General features: G+C 37.8%; 1 protein-coding gene across 3 annotated transcripts in view; it reads left to right on the top strand.

The window, feature by feature from the left end:
* The window catches only part of Abca6 (ATP binding cassette subfamily A member 6), a 61,263-nt gene that overhangs the window by 12,138 nt on the left and 29,941 nt on the right, over positions 1 to 19,184 (top strand). For all 3 annotated transcript variants that reach the window (XM_050164254.1, XM_050164253.1, XM_050164255.1), the window contains 12 exons: positions 980 to 1,165; positions 2,689 to 2,836; positions 4,089 to 4,257; positions 5,638 to 5,696; positions 10,955 to 11,065; positions 11,417 to 11,592; positions 11,796 to 11,915; positions 12,161 to 12,299; positions 12,850 to 12,940; positions 14,353 to 14,492; positions 17,311 to 17,427; positions 18,482 to 18,665. In XM_050164254.1, coding sequence (XP_050020211.1) covers positions 980 to 1,165; positions 2,689 to 2,836; positions 4,089 to 4,257; positions 5,638 to 5,696; positions 10,955 to 11,065; positions 11,417 to 11,592; positions 11,796 to 11,915; positions 12,161 to 12,299; positions 12,850 to 12,940; positions 14,353 to 14,492; positions 17,311 to 17,427; positions 18,482 to 18,665 — 1,640 coding nt within the window. The remainder of the gene's footprint in view (positions 1 to 979; positions 1,166 to 2,688; positions 2,837 to 4,088; positions 4,258 to 5,637; positions 5,697 to 10,954; positions 11,066 to 11,416; positions 11,593 to 11,795; positions 11,916 to 12,160; positions 12,300 to 12,849; positions 12,941 to 14,352; positions 14,493 to 17,310; positions 17,428 to 18,481; positions 18,666 to 19,184) is intronic.

Raw genomic sequence — 19,184 nt, 5'->3', positions numbered from 1 at the left:
GATGGAGTGTTCCCCTTGGTTCACATCCTTGCCAGCATAAGCTGTCATGTGTGTTGTTGATCTTAGCCTTTCTGACAAGGGGGATTGGATCTCTGGAGCTGCAGATAAGGAGTGGGTTCACCTTCAGCCTACTTGTTGTCCTGGTAGGAGCAGCCCTTAGGTTAGCAGGCAGTGCTGTTGGAGCTGGGATCTGGGACATAGTAACAAGGAGTGGGAGAAGGTTAGAAAAGGAAGATCTGCAGGATGGACACGAGATGCGAGTTGGTGTGTGTGCATGGGAGGCAGCCACAGTTGCCAAATGATGCAGAGCTGGGGATGAGACTGGAGTATTGGATTTAGGGGAACACTGAGAAAGAAGAGCTCAATTTTTTTTTAACTCTTAACTCAGAGCTCAAGGATTTAAAGAAAGTGCCACATATGATTTGAATAGTGCTTATTGTAATTATTAACACATATTATTAAACAAATTAGTGGGATTTGCGGTAACGTTTCCATAGAGGCAGATATCCTCTGCTGTTTGATTTATTCTTGACATTTTCCACATAATAGCCTTCCCAGCCCCTTGAGTTTTTCTTTATTTTCTCACCTTTTCTCCTGCCTATCTCTCTCCCCATCCTTCTCTACACAGCACTTTCTGTATTTTCTCATCTTCTAGGATGATATCTACAGAAGTGTAGATGGATAATTTTCCTCAGTACACTAATTTAGCTTTGCTTAATTCCCCAACATTGTGTTTCTACCCGATTCTTGGATTATCATTCAACTTTCCCTATCTCTTCTGTAGAAAGAAATGCCTAACAAATGGGTAGGACACGTATGGATTTTATTTTTTTTTAAGAGAGGGCAGAGCACAGTTGGTATAGCTTCACACTCCTCTCCCTTTCCCCTTGATAATACCTTGTATGAGCCATGAGCCTGACTTTGCAGCTGGTCCTCAAAGGCTTGTGACTCACGACCGCTAATGTCTTTTCTCTTCCAGATAGCTGTAGCCTTCCTGATGGCTGTTTTGTTTCAGAAAGCTATCCTCACCAATCTGATTGTATTTCTCTTTACCCTCCTCTGGGGGTGTGTGGGGTTCACTGTACTTAACAAACAACTCCCCACTTCTCTGGAATGGATTCTGAGCATTTGCAGCCCCTTTGCCTTCACCTCTGGGATGGCTAAGGTAAAAACACAGGTTATCGCTGTTGCTTTGAGAGGCATTAACACTCGACACCCCTCTGTCCCTAACCAAGAGCTTTTACCAGAGTAACTTTCCTGGTAAATTTTCTACATCATTAAAAAATTGTCCTTAAACAAAAAATTGAAATAAAAACTGCTAGTTTATTAAAACTTCTGTGTAAACCTGTTTTAAAACATTTTATTGTGTAAACTATGAATTAATTATGAAAATATTTAAATATGTAAGTACATAGTACAACAAAATTCATATAGTCCATCAGTGTACTTATGAACTTTTAAAGGGATGGAATCCTGTGTTCATTGTGAAACATCTCTTTATATACCATCGTTCAACATGCATCCATTTTATGAAAATTACTTTCTTGCTGTTTACTTCCAGCCTTGTTTGAGGTTTGAAATTTAATTATTTGTTTAATCCATATTTAAATTTATGTAAGTGACACTACACAAAATATATTTTAAAAAATTAATGTTATTTACTCAGTATTATGTTATTGGGTGTCACGCATGGTCTTGTATTTAACTACAGTATAGTGCTATATACCATGTTATTGTATACCTATATTATTTTACTTTTGCTAATAGAGTAGAATTCCAGGGTTTGATTTTGGTAAAGCTATTACAATTATTCTTTAATCTGTTTTCTGTATAGGTAGGAGTCATTTATTGGGACTAGTGTATACAAACTTTAAAACTCATGATGGTCACGAAATACTTTCTAAAATGGTTACTTTATTTGACTTAACAAAAATGATGGTAGAAGATTCCAGTTTTTCTCAGTCTTCACCAACTGTTATTGTTAAGTTTTAGCCATTCTAATGACTATGTGATTTATTAGTGTGCTCATTCGTGTTTTGTGCTTTTGATAAAATTAGATGCTTTTCATGTAATATCTTTTTGTGTTTTTCTTTTGAAAATTATCTATTCAGATCTTTTCTTTCCCATTTCCACAAAGTTCTTTGTATTCCTTATTACTTATAACAATTTCCTACATATGCTGTATACCAGACTTTTCCCGCAAGTTATTGCTGGCTTTTCTCCTTTCTTAGTGATTCCTTTGGTGAACAGAGATTTAAGAAAAAAGTTTATTTTTATTTTGTATGGATATGTGCAGGGCACACAGACCCAGAAGAGGGCGTCAGATCACCTGGAGGTGGAGTTGCAGGTGGTTGTGAGCCCCTAGACTTACTGTGCAGTTATGGAGCTCTTGCACAGCACTGACTAGAAATGGAAGCAAAGGAAACTTTCAGCATTTTGCTACTATACATTGTGTTTCAATTGACATCTCAGTATCTCTCCCCCATTCATTCTGGTCCAGGCAGAATTATATTGCTTTATTTCAAATGTGGACTCACCCTTGCAGCTTTGTTTACTTGTATAGTGCTTATTATTTACTCTGCCTTCATTAAAATATTTCTTTAAAAAGTTAACTTGCAAACTAATAATTATTGGTGCCATGTTATTTATGAGTTTAGGAATTTATTTTAACTTTTGTTTGAATCTTAGATCATTTTCCTGGAGTATGACTTGAATGGTGTAGTATTTCCTGACCCTTCAGGAGAATCATATGCAATCCTAGTGACATTTTCCATATTGGCTTTTGATGGGCTTTTCTACTTGGTTCTGGCATTGTATTTTGACAAAATCTTGCTCTGTAAGTATTAATGGAATTTCTCTGAGTTTTCAGCTTTTCTTAAGATAATATTAAAATATCTTTAGAGGTGAGAATAAGTGTCTAATCTCATCTGATTAATTTAGTTATAGAGTAGATGTTATTTATGCAAAATTATTCTAATGGTAAAACAATAACATAATTATATAATTAAATTTTAAATGCAATTATATATTAATTAAGTTTTGTTGCGTTTTAAATTATCCTTCAAAGTATTTTGAAAGACTGCTAGTAAGAATTTGTACCAGAACAATCTGAAAATGTAAAAACAAACCATGAGAGTAGGAACAGGCAGACTGGTCATAAGGTGAGGTCAACGTGTCTGGGTGGACAAGACAGAGCGCGAGAGGAGTTGTGTCTGAGGACAGTGAGCAATATGCAAGGAAGGAAATCAAAAATTACAAAGCACTTCAGAAGCAAACTTCAAAAACAATCATTAGCTCTTACTTTGGTTTGGCTAGGAATGGGCCATTACACTGTAGAGACATTTTCTAATAAGTATTTGTTAGTCCTTGTTCTCAGATTTTCATGTTTTGTTTATACTTGCATATATATAAATTGTGCATTTACTTTTCTTTATCTTGCTAAAAATCGTAGGATTCACATAAGCCCAAAGTTCCTTCACATTCATTTCTGCACATGACTTTATTTGCATTTTTAATTTATAATAGTTCCCCTGCTTTGATAATACCTAGTGTACATATTTATGAGTATTTGTATGCCCATGGTTCATTTTTTCTGGCTTCTTTGTGAAGATTCTTAATAACAAATTATATCTAATATCTTCTTATTAATAAAAAATTTACAATATTGTGTTCGTCTTGGAAAAATAATTTCTGCATGTGTTGTTTTTCATTCATGTACAAATATGGATTTGCAGATTTCAGTATCATGTTCAATTATATTGGCATGGTCAACTTATTTAAGTTTATAAACATATCTGTAATTTTTATGTGCCCTATTGCGTTTCAAAAGCATTTTATTTCACCTCTCCTCATTGATATATTTGAAATTACATTTTAAAAAATTATTTGATTTATATTCTGTTGAAAGTTCTATCATTAATTTTTGCAATGTTACTTTAAATTTTCATTGTTTATCAGTTTTCTTCTGAAGAATAGGAAGCTTGAAGGAAAAAATTTACACGGTGTTTGAAATTTCAAAGCATTTCATCTTTTCTGAGCAAGACTTCTTTATTCACTATGCTGATCTGATCTTGTTCTTGACTAATCAGATGGGGAAGAGCGCCGGTATTCTCCACTGTTTTGCTTGAATTTGTCATCTTGTTTCCGACAAAAGACCGGTAGCCACCAGGTCATTGAGAGAGGCGTAGACCCCGAGCTCCCTTCCGATGATTATTTTGAGCCTGTGGCTCCTGAATACCAAGGAAAAGAAGCCATCAGGTAAGCACATTGGTAGCTGTGCTAATAAGTAAAAGGCTAAAGAACTGTCAATCAACCTATCCAAGGATGTGTGATAAACAGTGAAGGGGAAAGCCTTGTCTTTATCAACATCATTTTGAACCATCACACCCCACTGTAATCATCAGTTTCTCTTATGTGCTTCTTGAAAGGGGAATTCCCTTGGGTTACCTCTATATGGTCTAACTTATCTTCTCTGACTTCCTGCTTCTATCTTTTAGATTTGTATTAAAACTTTTGTTCTTTTGCTTTTATTTTTTTGAGACAGGATCTCCCTATAGCTCAGGTTGGCCACACACTCTGTTTATAAATCAAAGAATTGCAGGCACGTGCCTACACGCCTGAGTGAATGCCCTTTAAGGCAGAGAAACTGGATGTATAAAAGGCAGAGAAAGAAAATGTTATGTGGTAAAAGGGCAGAAGTTTGAACATTTCCAGAAAAACAAAAGAAGCCCCCAAATCAAATGATTCTTTCACTTCTGAAATCTGGAAAAGATCAGAAGTTTCTTTGTTAAAATGAATATTAAAGGTTGAATGAAAAAAATAGAAAGGAAAGGAAAGGACAAGACTTCTCCTAGGATTGGTGGAGAAGCACGTTTATTGTCAGTATGTGGGAAGAGCATAGCCAGAGGCAGGGACATCTGGGGGAGTCCAGAGTGGACTTGACCAGACTGAGCTGGGCCATCTGGAGAGACGGGAGAGGAGAAGAGAGACAGGGAAAACAGGTGTGGCAGCCAGGTGGCCGAAGGTCCAAAAGGGCAGGTAAACAAAAAGCCTGGATTGTTTAGGAAATCGCCTCTGGGGGAAGGGCAGCCCAACCCCTGGGCTGGGGAGTTCAGGGTAGAGGGCAGGGTATGCGAGCCACCCCCTGTCACTGGTAGGGACTGAGGGACTCTGGGAGAACCTGAGCCAGATCCAGCTTTGACCTGTTAAATAAGCACCTCAGCCTTTGTCCTGGGTTTGAAACTTGACAAAGGCCAGCTTTAAAGGACGGGTAAGGCCAACGGACCTCATACTATACGAAGGAGGTCTTAAATAAAATTTCTGATGAGACGTAATCTCTTTTAACTTTTATCTATTCCCCCTTAATAATCACATTGCTGTATTTGTTGTATAAATGTAAACCTGAGACTAAAGCCAAATGACAGAGACAAAATGAGTCTGTTACTGAGTCTAGAGAGTCTCATTTATTTTCTATTTCAGGTGAAACAACTAATTGAAAATAATTATTTGTGTTTATGAGCAGTCAAGTTATATCACATGTTATTTGCTATAAAGTACTTTTTACATCCACTGATATCTGTCTGTGCTATTTTTACCTGTGTGTATTGGCTAATATAAAGTGCCTCTTTATTATTTCAGAATAAGAAATATTAAAAAAGTATATAAAGGGAAGTCTGGAAAAGTGGAGGCTTTGAAAGGTAAAAAAAAATTCATTCTTTACTTGACTTAACTATTAATACTAAAACCCAGGAAGCTTTCAGAATGAAAATGCAAATACACTAATAAAACAGGAAAAAGAAGTAAGAACACAAGGGGCCTAACTCTGCCATCTGAACATTACCAATCATTAAGACTTTACTGTAAAATCCTTCCAGATATTTCATGAATTTATTAGTTTACAAGAATATGATCGTACTGTGAAAAATATAGTATTATTTTGCTTTTTACAATGGCTTTCAAACACATTTTTGTATTTGTAGTGTCAGGGAAGAATGCTAGAATCTGATAAAATTTTTAGATAGTCATAGAATTTGCACAGTTCAATTAATAATGTATTAGTCAACCAAAACGAGACTAATGAAACCTTTGACAATGAATTAAACTAACAAATCGGTATCTAATGACAGTTTTTAATTTTTATGATTAAGCATATTATAATATTAAATATTCTAACATATATAGTTTTATATAACAATCATTAAACAAGTTATCACATAACAGCTACATTTTGGAGGTATAGTTGCTTTTATTAAAAAATTCTTTTTAGGCTGAGTGTGGTGGCACATTTGTTTTCTTTCTTCTTTTCTTTTATCAAAAATAGATTTCTTTTCTTACATAATATATCCTGAATATGGTTTTCCTTCTCTCCTCCCAAATCCTCTCCATTTCCCTCCCATCTGGATCTGCTCCCTTTTCCTCTCTCATTATCAAAAAATAGCCTTCCGAGACATGACAACAAAATGTAGCAAAACAAAATATAGTAAAGATAAAACAAAAGTCATCACACTGAAGTTGGACAAGGCAAACTAACAGAAGAAAAGAGTCCTAAGAGAAGGCACAAGAATCAGAGACCCACTCACTCACATATTCAGAGACCTATAAAAATATTAAACTGAGGGTGGTGGTGGCGCAAGCCTTTAATCCCAGCACTCGGGAGGCAGAGGCAAGTGGATCTCCGTGAGTTCAAGACCAGCCTGGGCTACAAGAGCTAGTTCCAGGACAGGCTCCAAAGCTACACAGAGAAACCCTGTCTCGAAAACAACACCAACAAAACAAAAATATTAAACTGAAAGCTATAATATACACGCAGAGGACCTGACCCATATTGACTCTATGTCTGCTGTCTCAAATTCTGTGAGTTCATATGGTTTTTGCTCAGTTGATTTAGAAGGCCTTGTTTTGGTGTCCTCTGCCCCCTCTGACTTTTACACTGTTTCCACCTCCTGTAATCTTTCGTGCTCCCTGAGCTCTGAGGGGAAAGATTTGATGGAGATATCCCATTTAGAGCGGTGTGTTTCAAGTTTTCTCTCTTTACATAGTGTTTAGATGTGGATATCTGTATTTGCTCTCATCTGCTGAAAGAAGAATCTTCTCTGATCTATGAATTTAGTAAACTATCATTAGGAGCCATTTTATTGTTTCATGTTCTTTTTTTAGACCAGTATTATTTGGTTTTTACTCTAAGTCTCTGGGCTACCTAGTCTTGGTTCTGGTCATTCAAACAGTGTTGGATATGGGTTCCATCTCATGGAGTGGGTCTTAAGTCAAATTGAATATTGGTTGATAACTCCCACAAGCTTTGAGCCATCATGGCCCTAGCATATTTTACAGGCAGAGCCAATTGTAGATCAAAAACTTTGTGTCTGGGTTGGTGTTTATATTTCTCTCTCGGTAGCCTATAGAGTACATTTCCGTACCGAAGACACTAGACCATAAAGGTGAAGGTTCTATGTAGACACCAGCTTGACCTCTCCATGTTCAGTGAGTTGTGTGGTGTTGTCTTCAGCAATAGGACTTTGCTGTCAGTTTGTGGAGAGCAACTGATAGTCTTGGCAACAGCCTTGGTTGTTTGGAGATTTCTATGGGACCCCTTTGACCCAACTCAATTGGCTGTAACCCAGTCCTAGTACTGGAAGCTTTGTTTGGTGACAAGAGGTGGCCATCTGGGACTCTGTCTCTCCTATTGTTTGGAGACTTCATTAGGATCACCTTTATATATTTTAAGAAGTTTCTACTGCAGTAGGTTTCTATACCACCCCTAAAATGTCCCTCAAGTCTAGCTATCTTTCTCCACATTCCCTCTCTTAACCTCAGCTCCCTTCTTCCTCCACTCCTGATCTTTATGGATTTTGGATATTAGTCCTCTATTCAGTGTGAGGTTGGTAAACATCTTTTCCCATTCTGTAGGCTGCTGCTTTGTCCAAATGATGTTTCATCTGGCTAGCACTCACTTTTAATCCCAGCATTTGGGAGGCAGAGGCCAAAGGATCTCTGTGAGTTTAAGCTCAGTGTGGTCTTCCTTGAAAGTTCTGGGCCAGTCAGGGCTACATAATGAGATCCTGTCTAAAATAAATATATAAGGAAATAAAGTAAGACATGTGTTTTACAAAGGACCGAGTCTTCCAAAGCTAAAATAGATGATTATAAGCCCGACCTACGTCCTACTCTGTCTGCACTGTGTAACAACTGGACACTTCTTAGCTTAGTATTATCTATTCCTCTAAGATTGTATCTTGGAGGATCCAGTGTATATGTGAACAATTTTATTGTCCCTTGAATTTTTTTTCATTAAATGTCAGAGGCCATGGAAATATATAGCATATGGCAACTGGCAATTCAGGTGTCACCCCAGCAGACTCTGATGGAGACAATCCTGCCTAGCAAGGCTTAGAGGAGCACTGACTCTGAAACCTGTTGCTGGTGTCTATTATTCTTCTCATGTGCCACTTCAGTCCTTCCCTAGAAGCTTTGGGTGTTTCCCCACTGCCTGTGTGGTTATCTCTGGACAACAGGTCCATCTGCCGGGCACATATATCTGTGTGTGATCAAGATGATGACTTTTCATTTAGCCATATTGATACATGCAATATATACCGGGACATGCTTCATAACTGGGTTTATTTGTCCCACAAGGACTGTGGACACTTCACAGCCTGCTTTGTTCTTTTGCTCAGACTAGCTGCGCACAATTAGCTCACTTTCATCTCAGAGCAAGCTCAAACTAGACTTAAGACTTTTTTTTTTTTTTTTTTTTTTTTTGTAAATAGATCGTAAGTTTGAAACCTTACAGCTATGTACAAGGTCAGAGCCACAGATGTCCAACCAAGGTTACTAAGGAAAGCATGCCAATTCTTTGCTTACCAGTCTACTAATCATAGACCTATGTCTCAGAGTTGTCATTGGGCACTGTGCCCCCCGGGTCACACTCTTGCTTCTATGGCCTTGGGACCTTATGTTGTCACGTCAATGGCTCAGCTCCCTCATCACTTACCCGAGGAATGTGCTCCAATGAGGCGGTAACTCTTGTAATTTCTTTATTGTTTGAAGGCTCCTGACGGAGAAGAGTTTCTATAATAGAAGGAGAATAAACAGGGAGGAATTAGAAATCGGACAGGGGAATTAGGATAGAGACATAACGATAAAGAAACTGGCATGAAAAGGTACCGAGTGAGAGATTTATTTTCTATTCAGATTCCAAGCCTTTGCTTGCCATAGCATTCTCTCTGAACCCTGAAGGGGAATTGAGGCTGATACTCAAAAGCCCTCATTAACTAAATACCACCCAAATCTTCCGTTTTCTTCTTAAGTTTGGCTCAGGACGTATTGAAGCAATTTTAAATTGTTAAAATCTCAGAGCACATTATGAACTACCTTGGCACTTACCAGAGTCACAAGCTGCATTTTTTGAATGTCTTCAAATTTTTCTTCCATTTTTAGAATCAGTAGCACTTTAAAAATTTAAAGCATTGTGTGTCAAGACATAAATAATATATAACTGTTCTAATTGGGGAGTTTCCACATGGAATTCCTCACTGGAATCCAGAGGGCATTCCTTTCTCTAGGCCTTCTCTTCTTGCAACTGCTCCTTGTGGCCATCCTGGACCACCTTCGAGAACTTGGGTTTACAATCTCCGTGGCTAATAATAAATAATATTGCATTGTATGAGTAACAGAGGGAGTGCAGCTGCCACACCGGTGCCTGACATTGACCTTATTTCTAAGCCGTCACTGTCCTAAAAGACTGAAATGAGTATTAGCTCAATCTCTGTTAAGATCACTGTCTCCTGAAGATTGGTTTATACGAGCAGAATCACTGAAAGGATCCATATTTTAAAGATTCCTGATTCATCACTTACCTCCAAAGGTATAAAACCCATGCTTATAATCTATACATATTTAAAACAGCGATAGTAATAAACAGTCTATTAAGCACTTAGGTATATTATGAATAATGCTAAGAGCTGTATGTGAACAATCTTATATTTAATTTTATGAAGGTCAAATTATTTTTCTCATACTTTGCTGATGAGGAAGCTGAGTTGTATGTTTTAATTATTGCTGTGACTAGGATCCCTGCGTTCCCCTTGCCCTTGACAATGCCATTATCATTATGTCCTTGTATTTAACTTATCTCTTAACTAGCTAATTAGTTAGTGTGTGTGTGCACATGTGTGTGATGCATTTATGGAGGAGGGCGCATGGACCATAGTATTAATGTGGAGATGAGAGGATAAGTATCTAGAATTGGTTCTCTCCTCCATTTTTACATGGGTTCTGGAGATAAAACTCAGGTTGCCAGACTTCTTCACCATGAGCCTCTACCCACCCACCGATCATCTCATTGACCCATATTATATGCTTTTTTTAAAAAAAAAATTAAAAACAGCCAATATTCCTGGCCAGTCATGTTTTCTCAAATTGTTTAAAGAAAAACAAAACACAAATATAGAGTTGCTAATGTATATTTTTCATTGTGCAGCACCATGGTTTTTCTTTGGTTTTTCTGTTTTCTTTGAGACAATGCCTCTGTACACCCGGAAGTCCTGGAATCTCATTGTAGACCAGGTTGGCTTAAAACTCTTGGGAACCTTCCTTTCTTCTCTGCTTCCTAAAAATGCTGGGATTAGAGACATATTCCACCACATCCAAAGCAACATTTTTAAAGTGATTCATCTTTTCAAAATTATTAATTTGAAAGATAATTCATTAACTTTTATTTTGTAAATGTTTTGGTTCATCCCAGACTTCTGCTAGTCTGGATTCTAAGGTAATACCATAGTGTATGTATTTTACTGATGTCAATGTGTCAGTGGCATTATTTAAGTTACCATAGTTCTTCAGTGTGTTATATAAAGCTTTGATAAATTCATCATGAAATTCAGTTGTTTTGTTCTGTGTGTAGGACTAGCCCTAATACTCTGTTATTGATAATGTTAATATCTTTTACTGAAAACAGGCTTGTTCTTTGATATATATGAAAGTCAAATCACAGCAATTCTGGGCCACAGTGGAGCAGGAAAATCTTCATTACTAAATATTCTTAATGGATTATATGTTCCGACATCAGGTAAGCAAAAGCAATACCTCAAAGACAAGATATTTGATAAGAGAATAGGGGTAGATATATGCTTGTCATTTTAAATTCTATGGTTTGATGGATATAATCTTTATCAAGAGTTGTTTTCTAGAACTATATCATTTTCAATGTACTAGTCACTCCCCAGATTTCATGGGAATCACTAGTATCACTGTGTGTTATCTCTGAGAAAATGTATTGCATAGCATGTACTTATGCTAAGAATAGTAATTGTTGACAAATTTGTAATCTTATATATGTATGAGCTTATGCCATGATTTTATTGAATGAGATCTCCAAATATAAATGAAATATTAAAATATTTTAACGTCTACTTTCTAGGATTAGTCACAGTCTATAATAAAAATCTCTCTGAAATGCAAGACTTGAAGGAAATCAGAAAGATAACTGGTGTTTGTCCTCAGCATAATGTTCAATTCGGTGCACTCACTGTGAAGGAAAACCTCACCCTCTTTGCTAAAATAAAAGGGATTCTTCCCCAGCGTGTAAAACAAGAGGTAAACTGTGTGCTTGCATTACCTGAGTTCCCAGCCATCCATTGTGTTCACTCACAACCACAGAATTCTCTCAGCCACTTATCTACCTATGTATGAATGGAATGAAGCAAAGAAATCCTATAAGACTGCCTTCTTTAATGGATGGTTAAATTTGTAAAATTTGGATCATCTTGTGTTTTGAGCTTTGTGTGTTTCTCACATAGGTACAACAAATTATGCTGGAACTGGACATGCAGAGTATTCAGGATAACCTTGCCGAACATTTAAGTGAAGGACAGAAAAGAAAGCTCACCTTTGGGATTGCCACGTTGGGAGACCCCCGAGTACGTAAGATTATGCATAGGGAGAAAGGAGCTTTCAGTAAGTGAGAGCTGTGCTCTTTTTTCTATCACTAATGGTGGCAGAGCTTTACATGTAGCGTGTCAGGCAAGAAGAACCTGTTGGGCTTGCCTATACAATGAAATGCCACTATTTTATTTGTTTGTTGTGTTTTACTTATTTTCCATGTTATTACGTGGAAACAGTTAACTTGGAGAAGTCTTACTTTGAGTATCTTTACCCTCTGTAGATTTTGCTCTTAGATGAACCTACGGTTGGACTCGATCCCTTCTCAAGGCAGCGAGTGTGGAGTTTCCTGAAGGAACGCAGGGCAAATCGTGTGATTCTCTTCAGCACTCAGTTCATGGACGAGGCAGACATCCTGGCTGGTAACGGATCCTTGGATTTCAGTGTCGTGTTGAAAACTTTGGGAAATTTATATGCCCCATTTATTCCTAGGGCAAGAACCCTGTTCTCATTTCCACAGCTCCAGAGCAGTCTAGAGGATAGCAGAATGCAGTCCTGTCCTGGAATTCCTCCTGGCTGCCCATTTGTTGGACTGTAGCCAGTAATGAAAACTCGTGGTGACATTTTTCAGATCATCTGTTTCCTTAAACTCCCAAGTCTTTAATATATGTCTAAGTGAAAAATACCTGCCTGTCCCTTATCATCCAGATAAAGGCTGTACTCACCTGTAACCTGGAGTGGTCACTGTTTTCCTGTTTAGAAAGTGCTGGAGGAAAGTTAAAAGGATTAGCCCTGGGAGATCCAATTACATCATTTTTAAGATGTGATTCAAAATTTCAGATGTCCAGCAGGAATGGTTATTTCTCGTAGAGTATTTCTTTGGAATTCTGAGCTTTCGTTTCTCCGCTTTCTTGGCTGGAGAGAAAAGAAAGGACTGCTAATATTCTTTCACAATTGTTTCCGTTTATTCAGACAGAAAAGTGATCATGTCCAATGGGAGTCTAAAATGCATAGGTTCTTCTGTGTTTCTGAAGAGAAAATGGGGTCTTGGATATCACTTAAGGTAAGGAATTTTGGAGAAAAGACTAAATGGATACTTTTAAAGACTATTTTATTATTTTAGTTGTGTCTGTGCGGCACGTGTGGCAGTGCTTGAAAAGGCCAGAGGAAGACACTGGGTTGCCTTGAGCTGGCATTGTAGGCAGCGGTGAGCCAGCAGACTTAGGTGCTGGAAATGGAGTCTGGCCCTCTGGAAATCTCAAGTTCTGCTGACCAATGAGACAGCTCTCCAGCCCAACATATGTGTTCTGGTAGTGGTCTCTGAGAGAGAACAGGTCTCAAGCTTTATCCTGACCGAAAGGATTGGGAACTGTTTAGTAAATAATTTGTCTAAATTCTTGGCTTCTTGTAATCTGTGTTAATGTTAACTCCAGTAAAATTATAAATCAAAGCCTTATGTTCACCATGGAAATACTTTATCACTTTCCAGTTTGCTGTTCTGTATGGCATGATTAATAAAAACCCAGAGACAGATATCGGGGTTCAACCTGAAGGTCAGGAAGGCAAAACAGCCAGCCACCGGCTCTTACTTCTGCCTCAGTTCAAAATGGCGATCCTGCCTCCAGGAATCTCAGAGTGAGACTGTGTGTGAGAGCTGTCTCCTCCTATTTTATAATCCTCTCTAGGGCTGGACTAAAGATATGCACCACTACTGCCTGGTTTCTATAGCAACTAGTGTAGCTACTGAGATTAAAGGTGTGTGTCACCACTGCCTGGTCTGTAAGGCTGACCAGTGGGGCTGTTTTACTTTCTGATTTTCAGGCAAGCTTTATTTATTAAAACCCAAATGAAATATCACTACGGTTCTGTGCAGTCTAAACTTTGACCTTTTTATTCTCCATTTTCCTCATTGGATACACATAATACTGCAGCATTTTCATTCTTTCTTAGGAATCCAAGGCAATGTTCTCAGAAACATTGAGTATGAATAGGGAGTGAATAAGGTTCCAAAGAATTCTGACAGCCGCATCTAAAAAGACACTAAGTGTAGGCTAAAAGAATTCTAAAAGACAAAATCCCCATAGAAAAGGAAAGCAGGGGTGTCTTGATAATACACTAGTTTCTGATAGTCCACTGCCAGGCACACTGATTACTTTCCATGTGTTATCTTTTCTGTAACATCACCCCGCTGTCTGCTCATCTGCATACTATGTACGTAACCTTAACTACAACGAGAATGATCGGAAGGCAGCTTTGCTAGCCCTGTACCACCAACCCCAGTCTGAGCGTGTGCTTGAGCATTTGCAGTTGTTCTGAGTCTGTTTTTAAATGACAAGATTTTCAACTTGGAGGATTATTGCGATTATTACTCATTTCGCTTATTTCATAAAGCTAAGAAAAGTCATAGTCAAAGAGCTGTCTGTGTGCCAACAGTCGGAAAAATGTAACTGTTTGTCATTTTTTTGTAACTATTAGTTTGTTTATGGATGAAACATGTGATTCAGAGCAAATAACATCCATCATCAATCATCACATCCCTGACGCTAAATTAAAAGCAAAAACCCACGAAAAGCTTGAGTACATCTTGCCGCTGGGAAGGACGAGCAAGTTTCCAGGTAATACATGTGACTAAGATGGGATAAAATTAGAGAAAAACTTTGAGTTTTGTTACAATTTTTGTATTTAATGGATTGAAGTTTTGTCTTAGTCTTTATTATTCAACAAAATTAGAGATGAAGATGTGAGCACACTGTATTTATTTGGTAATTGGTCCATGGAAGTACCAGCAGGGAAAAGAGAGACATTCAAAAGGGAAGAGAAAAAAAACTAGGCAAACTTGCATCACAGAGCAGGTTACTATGGTAGGCAATTGAAGTGTAGCGCCATTGGAGGAACATGAGAGTCGGTCTTCTCATCATTCCACCAACACTAAACAGGTGTGGAGGAACGGCTTCCTTGTTTCTCCCATCCGTCGTGAGTTAAGGATATACCAAGGAGTGTTAACTACCTGACCCTTTGGGCTTGCTCTGAAAATGAACTTGGCATACATCTTAGGTCAGAAAAAGCATCACATTCAGGTAGATGTTTTTAGTAAGTGGACTTACTGTGTCTGCTGGGTACAGTGGAGCTGAGGTGTGACATCAAGGTCTCTGCACAAGTATTTATTTTATTTTATGTGTATTTATTTATTTTTTTTATTTTTTATTTTTTTTTTTGGTTTTTCGAGACAGGGTTTCTCTGTGACTTTGGAGCCTGTCCTGGCCCTAGCTCTTGTAAAGCATAGCTTACTTATTTATCATGATCTTTCAGCCTGCTGGGTAGCAGCAGCAAGCTATGTCTTTTTGGTAAGCAACCCTAAAAAACACAAACTATGTAAAGTAAACCATGTCAGATACTGTCATCTTGACTCTCTCTCTCTCTCTCTCTCTCTCTCTCTCTCTCTCTCTCTCTCTCTCTCTTTTTCTCTCTGTGTATGATATGGGTGCTAAAATATTTTGTTTTATAAATGAAAAAATATTTTAATTTCTTTGTATTTAACTAGCTTTTTTAGGCATTTAGTTTATTAAGTAAAAATCTTTATAGGTCCTATTTAAATAAACCCTTCTGTATTATTTAGTCTTACAAGGCAAACACTTAGGAATTCAGATCTTAGTCCTATTTGCAAATATACCTGTTCTCTTTGTTCCTGAAGGGTCATGGAAGTGGCCTTCTATACTATGTTGTTCTTTCATTGGACTAAGGTCACTCGAGGTACAACTGACCCACCTTCTTGGTCAGAGGATGGGAGGCAGTTATATGCTGGTACCACTTAGCCAGAGACTCTAATGTTGATGTCCCAGCCATAGCAGGCCCTTTACACCAATCCGGGCTTCTGCTAGTCTAGTGGTGCGTCTGTTTCCATTCCAGGACATGGGACTCCAGGTCCCCTGAATGCTATGCACATATGCTAGAAAACACACTCTTTACTATGGTTTCCTTACCTATTTTCTCTCTGTAAAGATATTGGTCAGTCACCCAACCCATGCAGAAAGGCGGGATTTCAGAATCTTCTAGAAGCTCATATTGTCGTCCATATATTCCACAGAAAGAGATGATTAACTAATGTTCTGATCTTGGAAGTCAATTATATTAAAGATGCTGCCTTATATTAGCGTTCAAGCCATGCAGTGGTGGCATACGTCTTTAATCCCAGCATTTGTGAGACAAAAGCATTAGTGCCCTGTTTTAGAATTTAACCTGGGAACACGATTTGATTTAACAAAAGAGAGTTCTAGTATATAGCTATTCTTAGGACATGCGAAATCAAGGGACCAAGTGAGGCTTGAATCTGAGGAAATTCGGTATGGATTAGGAACTGGATTTTTGTGAGGGTGGAGCAAGAAGGTTGCTTAAAACTGAAACTCGGCAAAAAAGCAAAGGAGAAGTCATGGAGGATGATGAAGGAACTGAAACTTCCACTTGTAGTTATATGGAAATGAGATGCGATTAGTAATCTTTTCCTTCTGAATTGTTACCACAGACCAAGTAAACTTCTTTGTTAAAGACCACAAGAAAAGAAGAAAGAAAGATGAGGAGAGGGAGAGGGAGTAACAAGGAAAAAGGACAAATTTAAGACTAAATTAGAAAGGGGATGTGGTGGGGTGGGGGTTGGGTCAACCAGGAGAGGTTGAACAGGGGAGTGGGGCTGAATGTGGAAATACATTGCATGCACATGTAATAAGGAGTTTCAAAGAATAAATGAAAATATTATATTTAAAAATAATAAAAGAGAAAGAAGGACTTGTTCATCCAATTTACAATATGAAGATCTTGGTGAGCTAGGGGTGAGCAGCTTCTGTGGAGGGGAATGATGGCATGCGGACCTGAGCTGTTTGTGATATGGGACAGATTAAATGTGGACAGAGTTTTGGAGCCAAGCATGTATACCGAGAGGGAAGGGAGGAAGCTATTATTTGTCTTTGTTTGGTGGACACCATAGCATCCTGCCTGACCTAGCAGATATTGAAGGAAATTATGATGGAAGAGAGAGGAGATCTCTTTGGGAGTTCCTTGGGGGTAACGTTCAGAGCGCGAGTAAAAGCATAGCCTTTGAAGGAGCAATTGCTAGTGTTTTACAAATACAAAAGGAAGCCCAGATATGGGTTTCTTGTATGGTGGTAAAAAAAAAAAGACTATATATAGACTTTATGACTGCTTGCATTTCCTCAAAGAAGTCTCTAGTAAAATTGTAACCTAACAGCATAAGATAGAGTGAGACACCTTGGAGGTGAAGCTTGGCATAATTTCTGAGAGTGGTTTTGTCCTTTAAAAAATTATGAAATTTAAAAAATTTCTGAACATTATTAAATACAGTACTTAAGAAAAATGTTAATTTACTGGAGTTAGTATTTTATATGGTTTTAAAAGTTTATATATTCCCTCTGTCGACTTTAGACTTCTTCAGTGATCTCGATAAATATTCTGGCCAGGGCTTGATGAATTACGAAGTTTCCATGTCAACTCTGAATGAAGTCTTCATGAACCTGGAAGGAGAATCAACCACTAACCTAAGTAAAAACTATTGGTATAAGTCACAGACTCGATCAATAGACGACCACGTAGCTTTTATGACTGCTTAAGGAGTGTGACCCCGCTGTAAATGTGGCTCTGTTGTTTGACCTGACCTGTTAATGTTCCCTGACATCATCCCGACAGCAGGGCCATTCTTAGTGTTGATTCTAACTCCTTGGCATATCAGCAGGTCTGTCTCCTGATAGTCACCGTTTCCTGGGCACTTTGACATTGTGAGTGTTCTTGATCAAAGGCATGAGGACTGAGCATCACTTCTTGTACGAATTGTTTCTTGCTTGTTAAGAAAAAAAAAGTCTAAATGGAGAGAATTCTTACCAGCCTTCATGTTGCTTAATGGGACATAAGAGCTGTCATTTTGGGAGCATGTCCTTTTACATGTAGTTTGATCAGTGTGGATAAATAATGAGATATATCCATATTTCCTTCCTGGAATAATTCTTCCAACAAATATGGTTGACATCATCTGACAGATAAGGATTTCTGATGTAAGAACAGTCAGATGATTCTTCCCAAGCCATGCTGATTATAGCTCACAGGTAGGGGCAGCACAGATATTTAAGAGTTTTCAGAGATGATCTTTTCCTTACAAGTCCAGATTATTGATGCCTTAGTAGGATTTGAGCATTAACAACTGCTGATCCCTATGAAGAGGATTACTTTGAACTCCCTCAGAATAGTTATTTCAATTGAATGTTTGTCTTTTCCAAGTTCTTTCTTTTTGGTATATATTTAGCAGATATTCTCAGGAAGAGTATAGAATTTGGTATTAGTCTATGCTTTCACCATGTTTTCAATGTAATACAAAAACTTTTTTATTAATTTTAAATTTTTCATAGTGTTAGAAATTATAAGGCATAACTATAAAAAGAAAATACTGAAGCTTCACGAGATATTGCAAATGTTATTTTAATTACTTTGAATAAAAGTATAAAAATAGATCAGACATAAAATAATTTAATTTAATTTTTTTCATGAAGAAAAGTCTGTTACGCCTTAGGATACTTGTAACGTGTGTATGTGTGTGTTTATACAGACTTTGAGAAAAGAGAAACAGTGAGAGACTCGGACAGCTTAAGTGAAATGGAGCCAGCTTATTCTTCTCTTTCTGAAGTGCGGAAGACCGTGAGTGCCTTGAGCCTCTGGAGGATGCAGGTCTGTGCAATAGCGCGGCTTCGCATCCTAAAGCTAAAGCGAGAGAGAAAAGCATTTTTGACCTTGTGAGTATCAAAGTGCTGTGATATTTTTTAAGATAAAAATTTCAAAAATTTAAATTACAAGAACACTTAAAAGGAAAGCACAATACCTCGCGTTCCTGCTTGACAAGAAATAAGTGCAGTATTGATTTTACTGAATATGGGATTGCTTGTATATTAATTCTTGATTGGACTTATGACTACATGCTGTTTAGTTTTAGTAGTGAGATTAAATAACATTTATTTGACAATGCCATTTAGTATAGTAACATGCTGAAATACCACTTTTAGAATGTTGAAATTGAAAAATGAAGTGAAATTTCTGCCCTGGCAATGATGAAGCATGCATGGGCAGCCCGTATATGGCGGTTCCGTTTAACTCGTCCATATTGTGTTTCACGGTCAAAGTTGATGAGGACGACTGACCAGGTCTCTTCCTCAAGAAGGCACCAGACCTCTTTACAGATGGTTGTGAACCACCATGTGGTTGCTGGGAATTGAACTCGGGGCCTTTGGAAGAGAAGGCAGTACTCTTAACCGCTG

Source organism: Alexandromys fortis, unplaced genomic scaffold (assembly GCF_014885135.2).
Source record: "Alexandromys fortis isolate MF-2015 unplaced genomic scaffold, M_Fortis_MF-2015_v1.1 scaffold_156, whole genome shotgun sequence".
In the NCBI taxonomy this organism is placed as follows: Eukaryota; Metazoa; Chordata; class Mammalia; order Rodentia; family Cricetidae; genus Alexandromys; species Alexandromys fortis.
Note: the sequence above shows the minus strand (reverse complement) of the source record. Positions and strands in the feature narration are given on the sequence as shown.